The sequence below is a fragment of the Rhinolophus sinicus genome, chromosome 15 (assembly GCF_057876585.1).
Source record: "Rhinolophus sinicus isolate RSI-liver-muscle chromosome 15, RSI-T2T, whole genome shotgun sequence".
NCBI lineage: Eukaryota > Metazoa > Chordata > Mammalia > Chiroptera > Rhinolophidae > Rhinolophus > Rhinolophus sinicus.
The window spans coordinates 77006608-77029673 of record NC_142515.1 but is presented as its reverse complement, the minus strand read 5'-3'; the positions used below and the strand labels follow the sequence as shown (position 1 = coordinate 77029673).

The following is a 23066-nucleotide window of genomic DNA, read 5'->3' as shown; positions in this document are numbered from 1 at the left end:
TTCAGTGAATTTATAAATCCAATACGACCCCAATAAAAAATATCTACATGTATTTTATGGAGTGAGAGGAGTTGGTATTATTATGCAAGAATGGCCAGAAGGGCTGCGACTGAGGAGGCTCCCCCCCCCCCCCCCCCCCCCCCCGCGGCGGCGCTCCCCGCTCTGGAGTCCCCGCTGTCCGCCTCTCCTCCTGGTCCCAGGGGTCCGAAGATGCCCGCTGTGTTGAAGGGGACGGGATGCCGGAGCGGTCTTCATCTCCGACATCCGCAACTGTGAGTGGCCGCGGCAGCGGACCTGGCCTGCGGGGAGCAGGGGTCCCGCGGCGGCAGGGGGTGCGCACCTGCAGGGCGGGTATCCCGGGCGTGGAGCGGGTTGTGGGAGGAGGGTCCGGGGATGCAGGGTTGGGGGCTCGGACAGGGGTGCGGTGTACGGGTCAGGGAGCGAGGTGAGGACCCGGCAGTGGGGGCAGGGTGCGGGGTCTGTAGCACCGCTGAGGGGGTCGGGCAACGGCGCCCCTCCCCAGCAAGTTGTCATCTCGAGCAATCTCCCTCTTTCTAGTAATGGAGCATTTAACCCAGCGTTTTCCAAAATAGTGTGGGTTTTCACTTTGGGAGTGGGAATGGCGAAATCCGTGTATTTCGGGGGAAACGGCCATGATTAAAATGACTCCTATAAAATCTTTACATTATTGATTACATTCCCCAAATTGACTTTCGTATCCCCGTGGCAATCAGAGGGGTAGTGGATGGGGGAAAGGGGCTGTCACTGTGTGAGGGATATAAATGATAAATGTCTAACTATTACATTGTTTTGTGCACATGAAACTAATTAAAAAAAAGTTTAAAAAAATAAAATAAAATCCGAAATTCCTAAAAAATAAAACACGTATTAAAAAAATTTAACTATGTCATTTCAGAATTCCTATGTTTCTCTCTTTCAGTGTCAGAAACTTGAAAACCATAAGTTCAATAAAAGCAAAAATTCATTTGTCTTAAGAATTTTCATCAGTTTTTAAAATCTAGCTGGTAAGAACTTTATGACTGATTTCACTTTTAAAGAGAAAAATATATTTCTGATGCCGCTTTTCCCTAGATTGGAGAGGTTTATAAACTTTCTCCCACACCTACTTATTTAAAATTCTTTTTCATCTGATTCCAATAGGTTTTTAATTCAGATTTCTGGATTTTTCCCCCCTTAACCGTCAGTACAGTGTAGTGATTCAAACTATAAGTTTTGGAGTCAGACAGACCAGAGTTCGAATCCAAGTTCCTCTGCTTATGAGTTGCATTTCCTAATTTATCTGATCCACAGTTTCCTCCACTGTACAATGTATACCATTTTTGTGTACATTCAAAGAAATAAGATAATATGTGCAATGCATGTATTTGGTACATAGTAATATTAAAACACGTGTTATTATTTTATTTAAATAAATAAATAAATAAATGACTCCTAACTCCGCAGGGAATCCGGCAGTGGCGGGTGGGATGGCTGTGGGGAAACTGCTCTGCCTGCTGCCTCCCATCAGGGATACGCCGTGTCCCCTCAGAGTGAAAAAAGCCACACCCAAAGGTAGAAGAGGCCCGGAGGCCTCTGGGGGCAGTTTGGTCCAGTAAGTTTGGCTTTGGTGTATAGAAACTCCTGCTGGTTTTCGAGAATGTCCGCTTTATTTAATTGAAAAATAAACACAAAGCCAAAAAAAAAAAAAAGAATGGCCAGAAAACCTATGAGGTGGGGACTAGTCTCACCAGACATTAAAACATACCACAAAGCCTCAAAAACAAACAAAAAAACAATGAGATGCTGGTGCATGAATAGATAAATAGACTAGTGGAACAGACTACAGGTCCAGAAATAGACCCAATACACATGGAACTTTACAATCTGATAATGATGGTATGTCAAATCACTGGACAGGTTGTGTGGGCAAGACCGTGGGAAGACAGGTGCTCTTGTGCATTGCTGTTGGGAATGCAAACTGGTACAGCTTTTCTGGAACTAAATTTGGAATATCTAATCAAGATACATAAGGATTTACCTCTTGACTCAGATATCTCAATTCTAGGACTGTACCTTAAAAACACACCTCCACAAATAGTGGAAACAACCTAAATATTGGGAACAACTTAAATGCCATACATAGGAGAGGGTTGAATAAACTATGGTTCATCCCACAGCTGTAAAAAAGAGAATGGGGAAGATCTCTATGAGCCAATTTGGAGAAATTTCTAGGATAAATTTAAGCAAAACACACAAAGTGTTACAGGGCATCTATGATGTCCTATCAAAAGTGTCAAAAGTCACAGAAGGTAAAGAAAGATGGATCTGTCACAGATTAGATGAAACTAAGGATCGTGACAATTAAAAGCAATGTGGGATACTGAAATGGTTCTTGGAACAGAAAAAAAGTTATTAGGGGAAAAACTAGTGAAATTTGAATAAAGTAGTTCAATAAATATCATTTCCTGCTTTAGATCATTGTGCTGTGGTCATGTCCTTGGTTAACCTTAGGGGAACTGGGGTGAAGGAAATAAGGAATTCACTGTGCTAATTTTGCAATTTTTCTTTAGGTCTAAAGCCATTTTAAAATAAAAAGTTTAAAAAAACAGATACATCCAAAAAAAATAGATACATACAAAATACTATTGTATGAGTTCGCTCATAGGAGTTCCCTAGAGGAGTCAAATTAGCAGATAGAAAGTAGATGGTGGGGGTCAGGAGCTGGGGGAGATGGGGGGAATTAGTGTTTAATAGGGATAGAATTTCAGTTTGAAAAGATGAAAAAGTTCTGTGGATGGATGGTGGTGATGGTTGCACAACAATGTAAATATTTAATACCACTGAAAGATACACCTAAAAATGGTGAAAATGGTAAATTTTACCTTATATTTTGTCACAATAAAATAAAATGAATCCTAACTAATCTACCATTTTATGCTTCATCTTCTGAATTGACACTACAACTCCATCAATAAAATATTTAGTTCCACCAATCAGATATTCAGGAGTGCTATTTTTCTCTGGGTATTCAAATTGACCTTAGAATTTGTGGAAACGAGAAAGGATTTTGGCTGGAGCAGATGGGAGTAGTGAAAAGTGGAACTGGAAAACCAAGTTGAGGCCAGATCATGGAAGATATCAAGTGTCAAGATGTTCCTGTGTTCATTTCTTCTCTTGGACAACACATTTCCATTGGGCAACTGCTATGTGACAACATTATTCTCTGTCCTAGGCATCCAGCAATGGACAAAACAGAGGTGATCCCTTTCCTTGTGAAGTTCTCAGGCAAACCAACAAACGAAAATACCAGTGCTTTAACCGTCAACAGCCCAGGATCCTGGGAACTCTATCTTCCTCTAAAGAAAAAACAAGCATCAAGCCAGCATCAGAATGAGAGTGGGAGGGTCACAAGGGGTCAGGACTTCTCTAAGCGCATTGAGACAGCCCTGACATTTTCCATCTTGTAACATTCTTGCATCTTTGCATGGCTATCGCCCCTACAAATCACAGTGTTTAAGGCATAGAAGGATGCCCTTGCCCACTTCCAAACTCCAAAATGAGTGTGGGTTACACCCTACCTTCACATGTCTCATTCAGTTAGAAGAAGTACCTCCTCCCAGACACGGACTGAAACCCATCTTTACAAGCACAGTGGGTGCTGTTGGAGCAGCTTGCATGTTCAGGGCATGGGAGACAGGAAGCTGCAGGGAACACAAGATCCTTTCATTCATTTGCTTATTCATTTATTTAAGAAATATTCATTGAGCACCTATGATGTACCAGATGCTGTGGTCAAAAGAATGCCCACTAGCGACCAGCTCTGTTGGCATCCTTTTTGCACCCATCCCACTACTGAACTCAGAAGCTCAAAGTGCCCACTCCATGTCCCACCTCTGCCATCAACACCACTTTTGCCTGACAGTAGAGCTTCTCTGTCAGGGCTTATGTAAGGGCTTTCTTTGGCCACCAGAGTCCTCTTTGCTCACCACGTGACAGATAAGCAATGCTTTCTCCCCCAAGTGACTGACAAGAGTCAGTGCATTAACAAACCCAGCTCTCTTATTATCAAAAAAAATCAGAGAATAACAAGTGTTGGTAGATGTGGTGAAATTGTAATCCCAGTACATTGCTGGTAGGAATGTAAAATGGTATCGCTGTTGTGAAAACAGTATGGCAATTTTAAAAATAAAAATTGGAATTACCATATGATCCAGCAATTCTGTTCATGAGTATATATCCAAAAGAAATGAAAGCAGGATATTGAAGAGATATTTGTATACCTATGTTCATAGCAGCCTTATTCACAACAGCCAAAAGATGGAAGCCACCCAAGTGTCCATCAGTGGATGAATGGATACACAAAATGTGGTCCATCCAAACAATAGAATATTATTCAGCTTTTAAAAAAGAAAGAAACTCCAACACATGCTATAATATACATGAACCTTGAAGACATCATGATAAGTAAATAAGCTCATCACAAAAGGACGAATGTCACATGGTTGCACTCATATGAGGTCCCTAGAGTGGTCAAATTCATAGAGAGACAGAGAGTAGAATGATGGTTTTCAGGGGCTAGTGGGAGGGAGAATGGGAAATTATCATTTAATGGAGACAGGGTTTCAATTTTGCAAAAAGAAAAATGTTCTATGAATGGATGATGATGATGGTTACACGACAATGTGAATGTACTTAATAAACAGAATAACAAGTGTTGGTAGGATGTAGAGAAACTGTAATCCTTAAAAATGGTTAAGATCATACATTGTATTATGCATATTTTACCACAATTTCAAATAATAAATGGAAGAAAACTGCTTCCTTCCCCACTGGGGGCAATAGCTCCAAAGGGCATGCTTCTTACTGTGTCCAACAGTCCCCAGAATATCAAGTTCCAGCTGCCAACGTGTGACTTGCTGGATATTGGCTCCTTGCTTTCCCACTTTTGGCTGGTGCTTCCTGGGATCACCTCCCATATGAACGACTTGCTCTCAAGTCTTTGTCTCAGGGTCTGCTTCTGCGGGGGACCCAGCCCAAGACATGGAGCAAAAGCAACACTATCTCCAGGTGTGACTTGGGGACACAGGCTTTTGGGATAGGAAGGGAAGAGTCCAGTGTCTGCTAGCTGTGTGACCTTGAGCCAGCTACTTCTCTAGAGGGCCATTAGTCAAGTGGGGACCTTCTTTGCATAAAATGTTATGAGGAGTTAATGAGACAGAGTGTGCAATTTACTTAGCCACTAAGCCTGGTGCAATGCAAGAGCTAAATAAAAGGGGGTGACGATGGTGATGGTGGAGAAAGGGGAACAGTCCTTGAAAGCTCCAAGGAGTCGGCAGAAGGTGTCAGGGATGAATAGTCTCTCCCTTGCCATGGACTCTTTCCCTCCCCTGGAGGCAGGCTGCAGACCCCAATTTCCTTTCCCCGGGCCTTTGACAATCTTAGACTCACCTCCAGAATTCTTCGCTTCTGATCCTGACAGAGCCAGCAAGACACTGAGACCTGGAACAGAGAGAAAAGGGAACTTTGCTTGGCTAAAGCCTGGATGAGTTAGGGGCTTCGTCTCTCACCGATCAGTCATACACATGCTGACTTCACTGTAGACTCTTCCAGGTAGACTGTAACCATGAGGGTGACGACGGATGTCATATATTACTGAAGTATGAGAGGTACAGCTGATTGCAGCTGTAAGAGGGCCTATACACAATTCTAATGCAATTCTAATGTGTGTGTGTGTGTGGGGGGGTTCCCATACCAATGAGCAATTCTTGAACATCAACTGATCTACGATTCAACTCAATCCTGACACTATCTGCCCAGAGACAGCATCAGATTCCACAGGTTAAGGGCCCTAGAGTGGAAGTTCCAACGATCTGCTCCTTGGGTTTGATTAATTTGCTAGAGTGGCTCACAGAACCCAAAGAAACATTTTACTTACTAGATCGCCAGTTCATTGCAAAAAGATACTACTCAGGAACAAGCAGGTGAAAGATGTGTGGGACCAGGTATGTGGGAAAAGGCACAGAGCTTCCATGCTTTCTCTGGGCACTACTCTCCCTGAATCTCCAGGTATTCACTAACCTGGAAGTTCTCTGAACCCCATCCATCCTTTTGGGTTTTTATGGAGGTTTCATTACATATGCATGATTGATTAACTAATTGGCCATTGATCGATTCAACCTCCAGCCCCTCTCTAGTCCCTGGAAATCAGGGGTGAAAGTGAAAGTTCCAAGTTGGTTGCCTCAAGGGTCAACCAGCCCCCATCCTTAGGTGAGTTCCAAAAGTCACCTCATTAATATAACAAAAGACAACTTTTTATGGCCTCATTACAGGAAATTCCAAGGATTTAGGAGCTCTGTGCCAGAAATTGACAAAGATTAAATATATATTTCTTATTATAAATCACAATATCACAAACTATATGTCCCAATTTCTGAAAATCCAGCAGCTCATAAAGCTTTTTCTTCAAGTCTAGCACCAAAAGGCCAAGTTTGCAACAGTCTAGCTAGACCAGTCCAGATCTCTAACCCCACACTGTTCGATACAAATATAATGCAAGCCAAATCGTTCCTTTAAAATTTTCCACTAAACACATATTTTTATTCTCATTTCCCCACTCGCTCTTATTCTTTGTCTGTTTCTGTTTTGTTTATGCATTTGTTTTGTTTTTTTTAGATTCCACATATAAGTGAAATCATATGGTACTTGTCTTTCTCTGTCTGACTTATTTCACTTAGTATAATACCTTCTGGGTCCATTCATTTTCAAAAGACAAAGAGAAACAGGTGAAATTAATTTTAGTAACACATTTTATTTAACTCACTATTGCCAAGATATTTCAACATGCAATCACTATAAAACAAATTATTCCTAAAGTATTTTACATTCTTTGCTGTGTGTAGTAAGTCTTTGAGATCCAGTGTGCATTTTGACTGGCCTCATTTTGAGTGCTCAGTACCTGCGCGTGGCTAGTGGCTGTGGTAGTGAACAGCACAGGCCTAAACTCTTAGTAACCAGTGCTTTCTCCGGAATAAGGGGAGATCTGAGTAGCATAGACCATAAGAATCCCAGGAGTCCAAGACTGTGACAAATTTGTAAGGATGTTTTCAGGATGATTCATTTTGAGGATGACCTAAAAACGTCCACCATAAGACTAGACAGAGCTTCATATCGAAGTCGTAGATGAACTCAGAAATGCAGACAACTTTGCCATAAATTTCCAAATATCATTCCGTCATGGTAGTTGGGCTGGAAATAATCAGGCACTGGAAAATGGATTTTCCCTAATCCCTTTCATTGCAAGTGGGCTGGGTTGGAACTCTTTGCTAAATTCTGGAGGTATCTGTTTCCGTGGCCAACATAAGCCCCCCGAAGGGTTTAAGTGGAACAAATAAAATCTAGGTAATTTGGATTTATATCATATGGAAGGGAAAGGAAAAAGGAACCGGCCCAATTGGATTATCACAGAACAAGACAAATCCCGCTGGACTAGATAAGGCGAACACTTGCTCTTCCTATCTCCTCTGTTCTATCTCATAGGTACTAACAAAAACATCATATTTAAGGATTCATAATCTTAGGCTGAATCACATGACACGGACACTTCTGTGAGTCAAAAACACTCAAACCTCAGCAATTTCTCTCTGAATGCTTTTTTTCACAAAAAAATGTTACTTGATTCCCAGTGAGCAAACTATAGCCTTTGGGGCAAATCCAGACCACTGTTTGTTTTTGTGCTAAGCATGGTTTTTATGGTTTTTAAATGGTTTTTAAAAATCAAGAAGAATATTTTACCATGAAATGAAAATTATATGAAATTCAAATTTCCATGTCTATTGTGGGGGCAGAGCCCCAGAAAGTAGTTTCCAGGCTCTCGGCCTCACATAGAAAGGTGTTGGCTCAGGTAGTAAATGGCCAACTGTGATTGCATGGCCATCAGCTGTGGCTAGTTGGCCGTCAGCTGTAACCAGTGAGCCATTGGCCACTAATATAACTGCTGTGGCTACGCTAGCAGAGAGAGAGAGAGGAAAGAGGAGAAGAATGGGGGCTAGCACGAAGATGGCGGCTGGGCTGGCAAGCGTGGGTGGCGGTTTGCGGACAGTGTGAATCCAGCCTCCAGTGAGAGTATAGTGCCGCCAGAGAGAATATAGTGGTATGACTCCCCTACCTATGGCTCCGTGGGTGTTCCTTTTTGGCCTCACCATATCCTGCGTTCTTGTATGGGGAGTGGGAGCAGAGACCCCGCAGGCCGCCCTGCACGACAAATGGCGCAGCGAGCAGGGTCTCCCGCATGACAAATGGCGCTGTGAGCAGGGTCTCCCGCATTACATCTATACATCAGGCTTTCTTGGAACACGGCGCTGTCCATCGGTTCACGTAAGGTCTGTGGCTGCTTTTGTAATGTAGAGTTGAGGAGTGAAGACAGAACCAAATGGCCCACAAAGCTGAGAATAGTAATTATCTGGCCCTTGGCAGAAAAACTCTGCTCACTCCTGACACAAGAGTATCAGACTTTACATGTTTACTTAGAAGATCTTCTTACAAACCTTCTAGGCTGTGTTTGACTCGTCTGATGGTATTTTATTACTTGGATGAGGCTAAAGCCCGGAAGAGAAGGGTGGCTAGGTCCAGGTCACTGGGACACATGTTAAGTTACTCTGAGCATCCGTGTAGCAAATGCCTGAAGTGTCCCCTTATCCTACCCCAGCGGGGATTCCTATGCATGCACATAACTTACTGTATCTCTCGGTAAAAGGGCATTTTTCTACAGCTTGTGGGGAGCAAGTCAGAAGTGTTTGGAAGTTATACTAGGCGTGGATGTCAAGCTGTGAGCCATGAGGTTAATTAGCCCAGACTCCTTGCCTTTCTTTCTTTCTTTTTTAAAACATTTTAAAAATTAGTTTCAGGTGCACAAAACAGTGTACTAGTTAGAATCCTTGCCTTCGAAGGCACATATCCTAAAGCCTCTTGGAGGGTCCACAGCAGGATTGAGTGTCAGTTACCCACAGCTGTAACCCCTCATTAACACGCTCTTCCTTCATTCTTCTCCCTTCCCTCCCTGACATCCCCCCCACTCCCCAACCCACCCCCACATCCCTTGTGCCTCCTGGGATCTGCCCCCAAAGAAAACATCTACACCCAAGTCTTTGTCTCAGTTCTCCTTTAGGGGAAAGTAACTAAGAGACTCTAGAGTTTCTGATATGACAGGCACACACAGTGATTTCTGGAGAAAGTGCTAAATTTTGGGAGGCAACCAAAGCTTGGATACAGGGCCTAGGGAGAAGAGTGGTGAATTCTTTGTTCCACTCACCAGAGAGCAGGAGCAGGCACCTGGTTTCCATAGCACTGAGATACCAGGAACAATCTGAGAAACGCTCTCCACCAGGATTCGGCAAGGGTTCCTGGAATGAATAAGCCCCGTGCAAATCAATTTCTGATGGTCACAGAGTTTAGAAGATGGGTGGCTAATATTTATCAAAGCCCTTTGATTTCTACCCATCCTTTGAAACAACAATTCCACTTCTGGGAAACTATCTCGAGGAGAAGATCCTTCAAGGATGCTCATAGTAGAGTAGCTTATAGGAAACACGCTTACAACCCAACAAATGGGGAACACAAGATGCACCCAATGGACTATCCTGCTGGAATTTAAGATCCTGATCTATTGCAATCAGTAAGATCCACACTGTGGGAAATGGCAGACTATCCAAAAAGAAAAAACAAACAAAAAAACCCACCAAAACATGCATAGAGCACCTAGATTAAAAGAGACTTAGAAACATATCAAACAATTGCAGTACTTACTGGATCCCAAATCAAACAATTTTAATAGGTTATAGGTTGGACATGTGGTGACATTAAAGAGAGATTCTTCATTTTTTATAGATATAATTCACTCTTAGTTTCCTCACTCGTCAACTCAGATGTCTGCTCGAAAAGGAAGATATGGGTATGATACAAGGGCCATGTTTGAAGAGTCCTGATCTTTTGGAGATACGTACCCAAAATCTTGCAGGTGAAGTAACGTGATGTGTAGAATCGATGTCTAGATAATTGGGGAGGGGAGTGGTTTGAGGAGCAAGTGAGAGTAAAGATGAAACGAGATTGGCCAAGAGGTGGTCATTTCTAAAGCTGGGTGAAGGGTCTGTAGAGTTTGTGATGTTATTGTCTCTATATTTGGATATTTGAAAAGTTCCCTAATGAAAAGAGAGAGAAAACATTGTCTTAAAGGTGTACTGTTAAATAGATAGGTAACAGAGTGGAACACTTGGTCTTTCTCTGACTCATCTTATTCACGCCTGTTTTGTTCCCATTGGTCTTCATGCTACTAGCTTCTGTTTAGTCGGGCGTATTGTCATGCAGGGTGTCATGCGAGGTCTCTGGTCCTGCTCCCCACATAAGAACGTAGGATATGGTGAGGCCAAAAAGGAACACCAACGGAGCCATAGATAGGGGAGTCACACCACTATAGTCTCGCTGGTGGTGACACAGGAAGCAGGAGCCACACTATCCGCAACCCACTGTCCACTTGTCTCTGCCAACCAACCTCACTTGCTAGCTGCAATCCGCTGTGCTAACTGTAATCCGCTCTTGCTAGCTCAGCCACCATCTTCTTGCTAGCCCCCCTTTTGCTGCTAGTGTAGCCACGGCCGTTATATTAGTGGCCAATGGCTCACTGGTTACTGCTGACAGCCAACTAGCCACAGCTGATGGCCATCCAATCACAGTTGATGGCCATTTACTACCTGAGCCAGCACCTTTCCATGTGAGGCCGAGAGCCTGGAAACTGCACTCCTGGCTCTGTCCCACACATATAGACATGCAATTCATTACAGTAATTCTGCTTTCAGCTTGAGTATTACAGAAACAAATACTCCCATGACCCCTTGCCTTGACAGGAAAGAAACCTGAACTCTGTACTTGGTAAAATGGATTTGAGGAAACACTAGGATTCCCATCTTCTTGGTTGGTGCCTTCTTGATCAATCAACCTCTACTGACACTTTGAGTTTTGGCCTTTTGAAGTGTCAGGGATATGGATTTTGGACCAGTCACAATTTGGCGAGCTTTAGCCAGGAGCTAGTGTCTGTGGGAGACCAACCCTGGTTGAGGTTCCCCTCTGTGAGTCCCAAGCAGCTGCCAATGCTATTTGTACTGGGCCCTTGGGAGGGACTCCCCCCCCCATCCCTTCCCCCCTGCCCCCCTCCCTCGGCTCATGGCTTGTTTAGAATAAGGAAATGTTTTTGGATTTCAGTCTATCTTCGGTTTTGTCACTCTGGTGTGCACAGCTGGGAATCTTTCCTGTCTGGGCTTTCTCTCCCTGGGACAAAGCCATCTGCATTTTGGGGGCCTCCACCTGAGAGTAGGATTAGGATTGTTGGATTCTATCCATTTGTTTGTCTATATTTTTGTGTCTCTGAGAGTTGACTGGCTCGATTTAAAAGGGTGAGTGGCCCTGGTGTGCACAGCTGGGAGCTCCCTTCCCCTCGGTTTGGGCTTTTCCCTTGGAATGAGCCAATTGGTTCTGCATTTGCTTGGGGTACCCTGTGGGAGAGAGGAATAGTTGTAGAATTTGTACCTGATTTATGAACCGGTTCATTTGCATTTATGTGTTTGGTCATTTGAATTTGAAATTTGTAATTTGCCTAGTGTATTTGAGGCATGGTTAGGAAAGTACTCAGTTTATTGTCTCGTGAGTCATTTGCATGTCGATCTCAGGCCTCTTATTTCCCTATTGGTTTGGAAGTAATTAGTAAAATGGTGTTTCTGTGTACTTTGCTTAGAGGTAAGAAGTAAAATGGCATCTGAGGCTTCTCCTTCCCCTCCCGCATCTCCTTCCATTCCAGACATGTGGCAGCTGCCATCTTGTGCTCAGGCTTCATTCCAGTGCCATCTTCCTCCAGGAAAATCTGCCACTTTAAATTCAGGCAATCTGAAGCTGTTCTTTTTACTCTTTGAGCTTTCCAACTTTATTGTGTTCACTCACTTCTATTGTTTGTGTTTGTTGACAAGTCCACCTTAAGGGGCACCCTTGAAGGAGAGGATCTCAGGCCTCTCAGAGAAAATGGAATGTGTTCTTTGATTATAAATTAATTTTAAAACAGCTTTAAAGGAATTCTTACAGCATGCAAAGCTTTGGTCAGCTGAGCAAAATACCGCTGAATTTTGCAGTGTACCTGGGACATAAAAGCTAGTTTTAAGTGAAAACTATGAGTCAACAAACAAGTATTGGCAAGGGTATAGAGAAAAGGGAACCCTCATGCACTGTTGGTAGGATTGCAAATTGGTTCAGCCACTGTGGAAAACAGTTTGGACGTTCCTCAGAAAATTAAAAATGGAACTATCTTATGACCCAGCAATTCCAATTCTGGGTATTTATCTGAAGAAACCCAAAACCCTAATTCGAAAAGGTATATATGCATCTCTATGTTCACTGCAATGCTATTCACAATAGCCAAGATACGGAAACAACTGCATTGGCCATCAATAGACGACTGGATAAAGAAATTGTGGTACATATATACAATGGAATATTACTCTGCCATAACAATGAATTCTTACCATTCGTGACAACATGGAAGGATCTAGAGGGTATTATGCTAAGTGAAGTAAGTCAGACATAAAAAGACAAATACCATATTATTTCACTTATAGGTGGACTCTAAAGAACAAAATAAACAAAATACCAAAACAGAAACAGAATCCTAGATACAGAGAACAACCTGATGGTTGCGAGATGGGAGAGGCGTTGGGGGACTGGGTAAAAAAAATGAAGGGATTAAGAAGTACAAATTGGGGGGCGGCCAAAAGGCTCAATTGGTTAGAGTGTGGGCTCTGAACAATAGGGTTTCTGGTTCGATTCCCACATGGGCCAGTGAGCTTCGCCCTCCACAACAGATTGAAAAAAAACAACGACTTGACTTGGAGCTAATGGGCCCTGGAGAAACATACTGTTCCCCAATATTCCCCAATAAAAAAATTAAAAAAAAAAAAAAAAGCTACTCATCCTTTAAACAAAAAAAGAAGTACAAATTGGTAGTTACAAAATAGTCAGGGGGATGTAAAGTACAGCATAGGGAATATATTAATAATATTGTAATAACAATTTATAGTGCCAGGTGGGTATTAGACTAACGGGGGGATCACTGCATAAATTATATAAATGTCTAACCCCCATGTTGTACACCTGAAAACTAATATAAAATAATATTTAATGTCAACTGTGATTGAAAAAAATTAATTAAAAAAGAAAAAAATGTTAAACTCTTTCTTAACAATCCAAGAAAAATATATACATATATACATCTTGATACTTCATAATATTCATAATGTTGAGAGTGGATCGAAATGGAGGCATGAGGTAAGGCTCTGTAAATCTCCCCTGGAATTTACAACTAATCAAACAACTATAACTCCACAAAAGACTCCCTGTACAGCAGACAGGCAAGATGACCATCAACAGGGACAATTTGTGGCAACCAAAACATAAAAAGGGAGAGAGTAAAGGCCTGAACCGGAATATAGGAATGGAGAAAGTAAGTGTGCTGAAGAAAATGGAATACTCTAAATATCAAACTTTCTTTTACATAAACTTAAGGGTAACCACTCAAAAAAAAAAAAATCCAGAGCTGAACTATATACTGTAATAAAAGAAGAAACAGAGGGAAACATCATAGAATACCACCACACAGAAATAATAGACAACAACAAAAAGGCAAAGAAACAATGGAGACACAGCCTTACCAGAAAACTAAAGATAGAATGACAGGAAATCCTCACATATCAATGATCACCCTAAATGTAAATGATGAACTCACCAAGGAAAAGGCACAGAGTAGCAGATTGGATAAAAAAACTAAACCCAACCATATGCTGTCTCCAAGAGACACATCTCAGCTATAAGAACAAGCATAGACTCAAAGTGAAAGGGTGGAAATTGACACTCCAAGCAAACGGTACCCAGAGAAAATCAGGTGTAGCCATAATGATACCAGATGAAACAGACTTCAGGGTGAAAAAGATAACAAGAGACAAAGATGGACATTTCATAATGGTAAAGGGGACTATACAACAAGAAGACGTAACAGTCATCAATATTTATGCCCCCAATCAGGGAGCGCCGAAATATACCAAGCAACTACTAACAGAACTAACGGGAGAAATTGACTAAAACACAATTATCCGAGGGGACTTAAATACATCATTGACAGCTATGGGTAGATCATCCAAACAGAAAATAAATAACAAGATAGCAGCCCTAAATGACACATTAGATGAAATGGACATAATTGACATATATAGAGCACTTCATCCTAAAATATCAGACTATACATTTTTTACTAGTGTACATGGAACATTCTCAAGGATAGACCATATATTGGGACATAAAATCAGCCTCAGCAAATTTAAGAAGATTGAAATCATACCAAGCATATTCTCTGATCACAAGGCTTTGAAATTGGATATCAACTGCAAAAAGAAAGCAGGAAAAACACAAATACATGGAGATTAAACAACATACTTTTAAAGAATGACCAGGTCAAAGAAGAAATTAGAGGAGAGATCAAAAGATACATAGAAACAAATGACAATGAAAATACATCCTACCAAAATTTTTGGGATGCAGCGAAAGCAGTTTTAAGAGGGAAATTTATCTCATTACAGGCCTATCTCAAGAAACAAGAAAAATCCCAAATAAATAACCTCATGTTACACCTTAAAGAACTAGAAAAAGAAGAACAAATGAAACCCAAGGTCAGCAGAAGAAAGGAAATAACAAAAATCAGAGCAGAACTAAATGAAATAGAGAACAAAAAGACAATAGAAAAAAATGAATGTGACAAAGAGCTGGTTCTTTGAAAGATCAACAAAATTGACAAACCCTTGGCTAGATTCACTAAGATAAAAAGAGAGAAGACACTAATTAACAAAATCAGAAATGAAAAAGGGGAAGTTATCACGGACACCACAGAAATACAAAGGATCATCCAAGATACTATGAAGGACTATGTGCCACTAAATTCAATAACCTAGAAGAAATGGACAAGTTCTTAGAAACATAAAGCCTTCCTAGGCTGCACCATGAAGAACTGGAAAATCTAAACAGACCGATCACCAGTAAGGAAATTGAATCAGTCATCCAAAACCTTCCCAAAGCAAAAATCAGGGACCAGATGGCTTCACTAATGAATTCTACCAAACCTTCAAAGAGGATCTAATACCAATCCTGCTCAAACTCTTCCAAAAAATTGAAGAAGAGATAGTACTCCCCAACTCATTTTATGAAGCCAACATTACCCTGATACCAAAACCTGGTAGGGACAACACACAAAAAAAACTACAGACCAATATTTCTGATGAATACAGATGCAAAAATCCTAAACAAAATTCTAGCAAATCGAATACAACAATGCATTAAAAAGATTATTCATCACGACCAAGTGGGGTTCATCCCCGGGGCACAAGGATGGTTCAACATCCGCAAATCCATCAATGTGATACATCACATAAACAAAATAAAGGACAAAAATCATATGATTATATCAATTGATGCAGAAAAAGCATTTGACAAGATACAATGTCGTTTTATGATTAAAACACTTAATAAAATAGGTATAGCAGGAAAATACCTTAACATAATAAAGGCCATATATGACAAACCCTCCGCTAATCCATTAATTAATGGTGAAAAACTGAAGTCCTTTGCTCTACATTCAGAAACACAACAGGGCTGTCCCCTATCACCTCTGCTTTTCAACATAGTGTTGGAAGTCCTTGCCAGAGCAATCAGGCAAGAGAAAGAAATAAAAGGCATCCAAATTGGGAATGAAGAAGTTAAATTATCACTCTTTGCAGATGACATGATGCTATATATAGAAAACCCTAAAGACTCCACCAAAAAGCTATTAGAAACAATCAACGAATACAGTAAAGTTGCTGGCTACAAAATCAACGTACAAAAGTCCATTGCTTTCCTATATACTAACAATGAAATCTCAGAAAAAGAAATACAAAAAACAATTCCTTTTGCAATTGCAGCAAAAAGAATAAAATACCTAGGAATAAACTTAACCAAGGATGTGAAAGACCTATATGCTGAAAACTATAAGACATTTTTGAAAGAAATTGAAGAAGACACAAAGAAATGGAAAGACATTCCGTGCTCATGGATTGGAAGAATCAACATAGTTAAAATGGCCATATTACCCAAAGCAATACACAGATTTAATGCAATCCCCATCAAAATCCCAATGGCATTTTTGAAAGAAATAGAACAAAAAATCATCAGATTTGTTTGGAAACACAAAAGACCCCGAATAGCCAAAGCAATCTTAAGAAAAAGGAACAATACTGGAGGTTTCACACTCCCTGACTTTAGCTTGTACTACAGGGCTACAATAATCAAAACAGCATGGTATTGGCAGAACAACAGACACATAGACCAATGGAATAGAATTGAGAACCCAGAAATAACACCACATAAATATGGACAGATAATTTTTGACAAAGAAGCAAAAAACATACAATGGAGAAAAGACAGTCTCTTCAATAAATGGTGCTGGGAGAATTGGATAGCCACGTGCAAAAGAATGAAACTGGACTGCTATCTGTCACCATGTACCAAAATTAATTCAAAATGGATCAAAGACTTAAGCATAAGACCTGACACAATAAACTGCATAGAAGAAAACATAGGTACTAAACTTATGGACCTTGGGTTCAAAGAGTATTTTATGAATTTGACTCCAAAGGCAAGGGAAGTAAAAGCTAAAATAAACGAATGGGACTATATGAAACTTAAAAGCTTCTGCACAGCAAAAGAAACCATCGACAAAATAAAGAGGCAACCAACGGAATGGGAGAAGATTTTTGCAAACAGTGCCTCCAATAAGGGGCTAATATACAAAATATACAAGGAACTCATGACTCAACAACAAAAAAACAAACAACCCAATTGAAAAATGGGCCGAGGACCTGAAGAGACATTTCTCCAAAGAGGACATACAAATGGCAAATAGACATATGGAAAAATGCTCAACATCACTAATCATCAGAGAAATGCAAATAAAAACCACAATGAGATGTCACCTCACCCCAGTCAGAATGGCTATCATCAAGACAAATAGTAACAAGTGTTGGAGAGGCTGTGGAGAAAAAGGAACCCTCATACACTGTTGGTGGGAATGCAGACTGGTGCAGTCATTATGGAAGGCAGTGTGGAGGTTACTCAAAAAATTACGAATAGAATTACCATATGACCCAGCAATCCCTCTCCTGGGTATCTACCCAAAAAATCTGAAAACATTTATCCATAAAGACAACTGTGCTCCAATGTTCATTGCAGCTTTATTTACAGTTGCCAAGACATAGAAACAACCAAAATGTCCTTCGATAGATGAATGGATAAAGAAGTTGTGGTATATATACACAATGGAATACTATTCGGCGGTAAGAAAAGACGATATAGGAACATTTGTGACAACATGGATGGATCTTGAAAGTATGATGCTAAGCGAAATAAGTCAGACAGAAAAAGCAGAAAACCATATGATTTCACTGATATGTGGTATATAAACCAAAAACAACAAAAGAACAAGACAAACAAATGAGAAACAAAAACTCATAGACATAGAAAATAATTTAGTGGTTACCAGAGGGCAAGGGGGGTGGGGGGTGGGAGATGAAGGTAAGGGGGATCAAATTATGGTGATGGAAGGAGAACTGACTCTGGGTGGTGAACACACAATGGGATTTATAGATGATGTAATACAGAATAGTACACCTGAAATCTATGTAATTTTACTAACAATTGTCATCCCAATAAATTTTAAAAAATATATTCATAATGTTGATAATATTTTGTACATTTCTTTTATGTACTAATTTTTCTCAGTGATGTAAGACAGAAATACAAATCAAATGAAGTGAGTAAGGCAAAGAATAGTAGAAAGCACATTTTTTACTGCTGTCTCCTAAAATTTTCTTTTCAGAAATGTCCCAAAGCATGTAATTATGGTTGTTTCTCTAATGATATATTGTGAAAATCTAAATTTTACAAATGTTTTTAGAGTAAAAAATAAATGAAAGAAGGAAAGAAAGCTGAGATTTCTGTCTATGTTTATCTGTATGTTTATGTATATATATGTGTGTGTGTGTATATGTGTGTGTATATATATATATATATATATATATATATATATATATATATATATGTATATATATGGCATATTTCTACAGCCAAATGGCATTGCTAATTTTTAATATTAAATTGACTTAAACAAACAAACACTGATATAAGAATTCTCAAAAATACAACAGAAACTAACTCAAATGCTTTTCAGAATCATGTAATCTGGGAAAATGTTTTATATTAAAGCTGTTTTGAGTTTGATTTGGTTAGGTTGGCATATCTTTAGAATCATCAGCATTAAATAATACTCTTATTCTACCTGGGTTTATTGGTCAAATAAGTTCATGTTATCGGTGTTGCAAAATCTATCAGAAAGAAAAATAACTTGGTGTGATAAAATTTTCATAAGTAATCGAAACTTAATTATTAGGAGCAAATGAATTAAATACGTGTAAATAGGATAAAAAGTTTCTTTCAGGTTTAAAATGGTTTTCTAAATCTCTTTGGTAATTTTGAACTTTAAAGTTTTGTTAGCTAAATTAAATGATGGATATTCATTGAATAAGTCATTACCAAATAAGAATCCTGAGAAATAAAGTTTTATGTGTGGTCTAACTTAAGATCAAATTAAATTTAATCAAGTAAATGAATTTAAATATCAAAAGTAGCTAATGCAAAATTAGCATTTGGTTTTCTTTCTCTGCTAAAAAGAACAAAGTTTCTAGGACTATTGTTCTGCAACTGATACCTATTAAAAAGTTTTCTACCTAGAAAGCAAAGATTCTGTGCTTTATCAAAATAATTTCTCTTTTTTATGTTGTCTTAATTAGGTCCTTGATTACTTAGAAGACCTAATATTCCCAATAATCAGAACAAATTTTTTGTGTAAATTTCTATATTTTGTGTTTGAAGTTTTCTGTTGTCACTTTTGTTAAATGAATAACTAAGTTTGGAATATTGTCTGAACCTTTTGATATATTTTGACAAATTTCCCAAAATTTAAATTATAAATAGAGTCTTGATCTAGGAATAACTGAGATATTTCAGAAGGGCCCCTGGAACACCTCAAAAGATTTGTTTTCCCTTCTTACGAAAGAGAAACATTAAACTAATTAGGCTTGTTTTGATGTGTTGAAATTACATGGGAAGCTTTGTCAAATAAAGAAATACTTATACAGTATTTGTATGCATATATTCTCATTACTAAAGTGAATGTTCTAGAGATTATATAAAAATCTCCAAGAGTGTACAAAGTTCTGATATAATTTCATTCATAATTCTAATTGTTATCTTAAAATGTTGTTACAGAAAAGCAAATTTCTTTGTCAACTGCATTATAATGAGATCTGTAAATTTTTTTGTCATTTACAAACAGTCATTGTTTTACTCTGATGCTTTTACAAATATGTTTCATATTAAGATTCCATGGAGAAGACTCTGGCTTATTCTAAAATACAGGTTTTTGAGAATAAATTGTCAGATTATACCTTTAAACCTGATAAAAATTTATAGAACTCTAAGGAACAACTGGATTCATAAAATGCTGGCAGGTGATCAAGATAAACAAGAATTGATTGTGTGGGACTGAATTAACTGAGGATAATTATAATTTTTATAATTTTTTTGTTTGAAACATTGTTGATTTTTTTATCTTTCTGTTTTCCAGATATAAGGAAACTTGTGTGTTTTTTAGAGAAATTCGGTAAATTATATACTTTCGTAAGTAGATCCCTCCAGAATTTGTAAACTCTTAATGAATATTATTATTTTCATGGCAATATGGTTGTTTGCATGGATTCAGGAAGAATCTGTTCTCTTTCTAACAGGACAATTGGAAACTCCTGGGGTAAGGCTTTGACTGGAATATCATGTTTGAGAGACGTGCACAGACCCTGCATGTCACCAGAAAGCTTTAAGGAATTAAGATTGACTCTGGAAGCCAATAAAAGCCTCTTGGAAAAACAGCCTGGTAACCTGCTTATAAGGCCCACAGCAGTCTTTCCAGGTAAGGAACAAAGGTTGCTTTCCTGGGAGATGCAAAGAAAGAACCTCAAGATGTTCTCAAGGACCTGAGGGACTCACCCAATTCTATACCGTGTTTCCCCGAAAATAAGACCTCAAGCCTTAGCATGAGTTTTCAGGATGACATCCCCTGACAATAAGCCCTAATACATTCTTTGGAGGAAAAATAATATAAGACCCGGTCTTATTTTCCGGGAAACACAGTAGGTATTGCAGGCAAGGTCTGATGGCAGTGACGTAGCTTGGCTTCTTCACTTGAGATGCTAATTGAAGTTCAATCTGGAGATTCCTAATGAAAGCCCAGCAAAGCAGATTTTTAAAAGCCTATGTGACCAATTGTTATTCTTATTGTATTTATACAAATAATCAAACCAAATTTATTGAAACTAGATTTATGCAGAAAATTAGTCTTAATTGGGCAATCTTTGATAAAGATGAGGGTGATTTTAGAGAAAAAATGTGTTTCATTAGAAGCTATATTACACACTTGTGGATATTAGATTCTAGTTCAGCTAATTGTCTTTAAAGTTATTTTTCACCTGTAAACTGGACTGGATCCTGAATTTTTCTAGTTTTCTTAAATATTTGACTACAACCTTCCAAACTAACATTTTATTTTTCTCCCATCCTTTGACTTGAATTATTAAGAACAAAACTGGTTTGTTTATTTGTTGTTGTTTTTCTGAGCCTTGCAATTACAAACTGCAGCCAGACAACATGGTATAAACTTGAGAGAAATCATCACAACCACTCATGCTTAAACAATCTCAGTGACTGATGCTGTATAAGCCATGCAGAGTTTACCTGAGAACCTGATGACATCATCAGAGATATTCAAACCAGGAGAATCTATCAGATTGTCACTGCCTACTTTCATTCCAGCAAAGGTGAAATTTTCAGTCTTTCACCTAGAAATTGTCTTTCTTGACTGACAGCCTTACAGACTCAGACAACTGGTTTGTAACTGTCTCTGATCATGAACTTTTATTTTTCTTTTGTTTTCATAAATCTTACCAAATGCTGGTGTTACGGAATTTAACCTGTAGTCAGCCATTTGGCACATTCTACAGCTCAAGCTCTAAGACTCCAACAGACCACTAAACAATAGGATCACTTTAGATTACTTGTTTGCTGAACAAGGAAGTGTTTGCACAGTGGCCGACTCATCATGGTTTGGGTCTTGGGGGACATAATAACAAAAGTTACTCTTTATTTTTTGTCTCATGCTAGTATACAAGTACCCTGGCCTGCTGCTTCTTCTACCGTTGCTGTGGTCTCTTCTTGTAAATTGAACACCCAGAACTCACCCTCTATGGCTTAGGGACCATCATGGAAGAGGTGGGTATGTGAGATTAAAAGCCAGACAAGAGGGGTACAACAGGCAGACCAATCTGACTCCATCTTAAAAGCTAATTCTTCTTGTTAATTGAACCTGGACCAGGTTGCCATATTTCCCTCAAGATTCAGGAATAAACAAACAAACAAACAAAAGATAATTATAACAGAGTGGAATGTTTGGTCTCTCTCTGAGTCCATCTTGTACAAGTCTGCATTGTACCCACGGCAGTCAGGCTAATAGCTTCTGTTTAGTCCGGCAAGACAGGCAAATCATTATAGGAATTCTGCTTTTGGCTCAAGTTTTACAAAAACAACCCTTCCCATGTCCCCTTCCCTTGACAGAAAAGAAGCCTGAACTTTGTACTTGGTAAGATGGATTTAAGGAATCATTTGGCCTCCTCCCATCTTCTCAGCTGGTGCCTTCTCGATCAATAAACATTTTCTTATTCCAAACTCGAACGTTTTGAGTTTTTGCCTTTTGAAGCCTCGGGCACATGGAATTTGTAGCAGATACATGGATACCAGTAACAGATAGATAGACACCAAAGCACAGAAATATGTATGCTAACATTTGTGTGACATAAGGGAGGTAGAAAGGAAAATGTGAGCATATTATACACAGTTAGAAATGTCTACACACATATTTATAATATTAGTGCAACATAGGGGGCAAACTATCTCCTCTATTTTACACAAATCTTAGCTATCCTCTATACCATTACATATGTGTGTGTACCTAGACATACATGCCTATGTACAAACATATACGTGCACCAAATGCATGTATATGTGTATTACAAGTTTGCATTTGCAGAAAATATTCCTGGAAGACGCCTATGAAATTCATAACACTTGCCTTTGAAAACTGAGTGGCTGGAAGAAAAAATCTCCAGGAGCAAGACTTCTCACATTTCACCCTTACAAAATTTGAATTTTGACCCAAGTGAAGGTATTTCATATGAAAAAAAAAATCACTTCTTTTTTCCCCCAATAACCTAACATTTGTTGAAATAGAAGACTTGCGCAAAAACGTTTATTTACTCCTAATGATCTAAATTGGACTACTTCCATTACATCCATCTTGGTTAGAAGTTGTTCAACAGGAGAAAATAATGGAAGTACTAGACATCGCTACAAATGAGCCTTTCAAAGACTTTAAAACACAATGTAGTACATTGATAGGGAATATAGTCATTGATATTATAACTACATACAGTGTCTGATGGGTAATAGATTTATTAGGGTGATCACTTTGCACCCTAGTTAAGCAACCCAAAAAGTGATGATAAAGGTGCTGAGGAGGAAGATATATCAAAAGAGTTGGAAGAAATCATTTTTATAAAATGCCAGCAAAAAGAAAGGCAGTATTTAAATATGTGTAATGCAAATAAATTATAAATATAATATTATTAAATTATAAATAAAATAATGTTGTAGGAGGCTATTAAAATAACATAGAAAGCAATTGTGATATAGCATTAGGATAAAAGCAGGTAATAGAGCAAAATATAGAATATCACATTTAAAGGAATTATAAATGTTAATAAGAGAATGGCATTGTGGGTGATTTTAAATTTCTT

General features: G+C 39.0%; 1 protein-coding gene and 1 long non-coding RNA gene across 2 annotated transcripts in view; one reads left to right on the top strand and one right to left on the bottom strand.

The window, feature by feature from the left end:
* LOC109434058 (putative adhesion G protein-coupled receptor E4P) overlaps positions 1-23066 on the bottom strand; it is a 49276-nt gene that overhangs the window by 22630 nt on the left and 3580 nt on the right. The window contains 3 exon segments of the mRNA XM_019710740.3: positions 3579-3701; positions 5449-5499; positions 9308-9398. Of these exon segments, the coding sequence (XP_019566299.3) occupies positions 3579-3701; positions 5449-5499; positions 9308-9338 (205 nt within the window). The 5' untranslated portion in view covers positions 9339-9398.
* LOC141572681 (uncharacterized) lies at positions 149-22942 on the top strand. Its single transcript, XR_016018998.1, has 3 exons — positions 149-272; positions 19793-20131; positions 21379-22942. It is a non-coding gene; the product is annotated as an uncharacterized LOC141572681 (long non-coding RNA).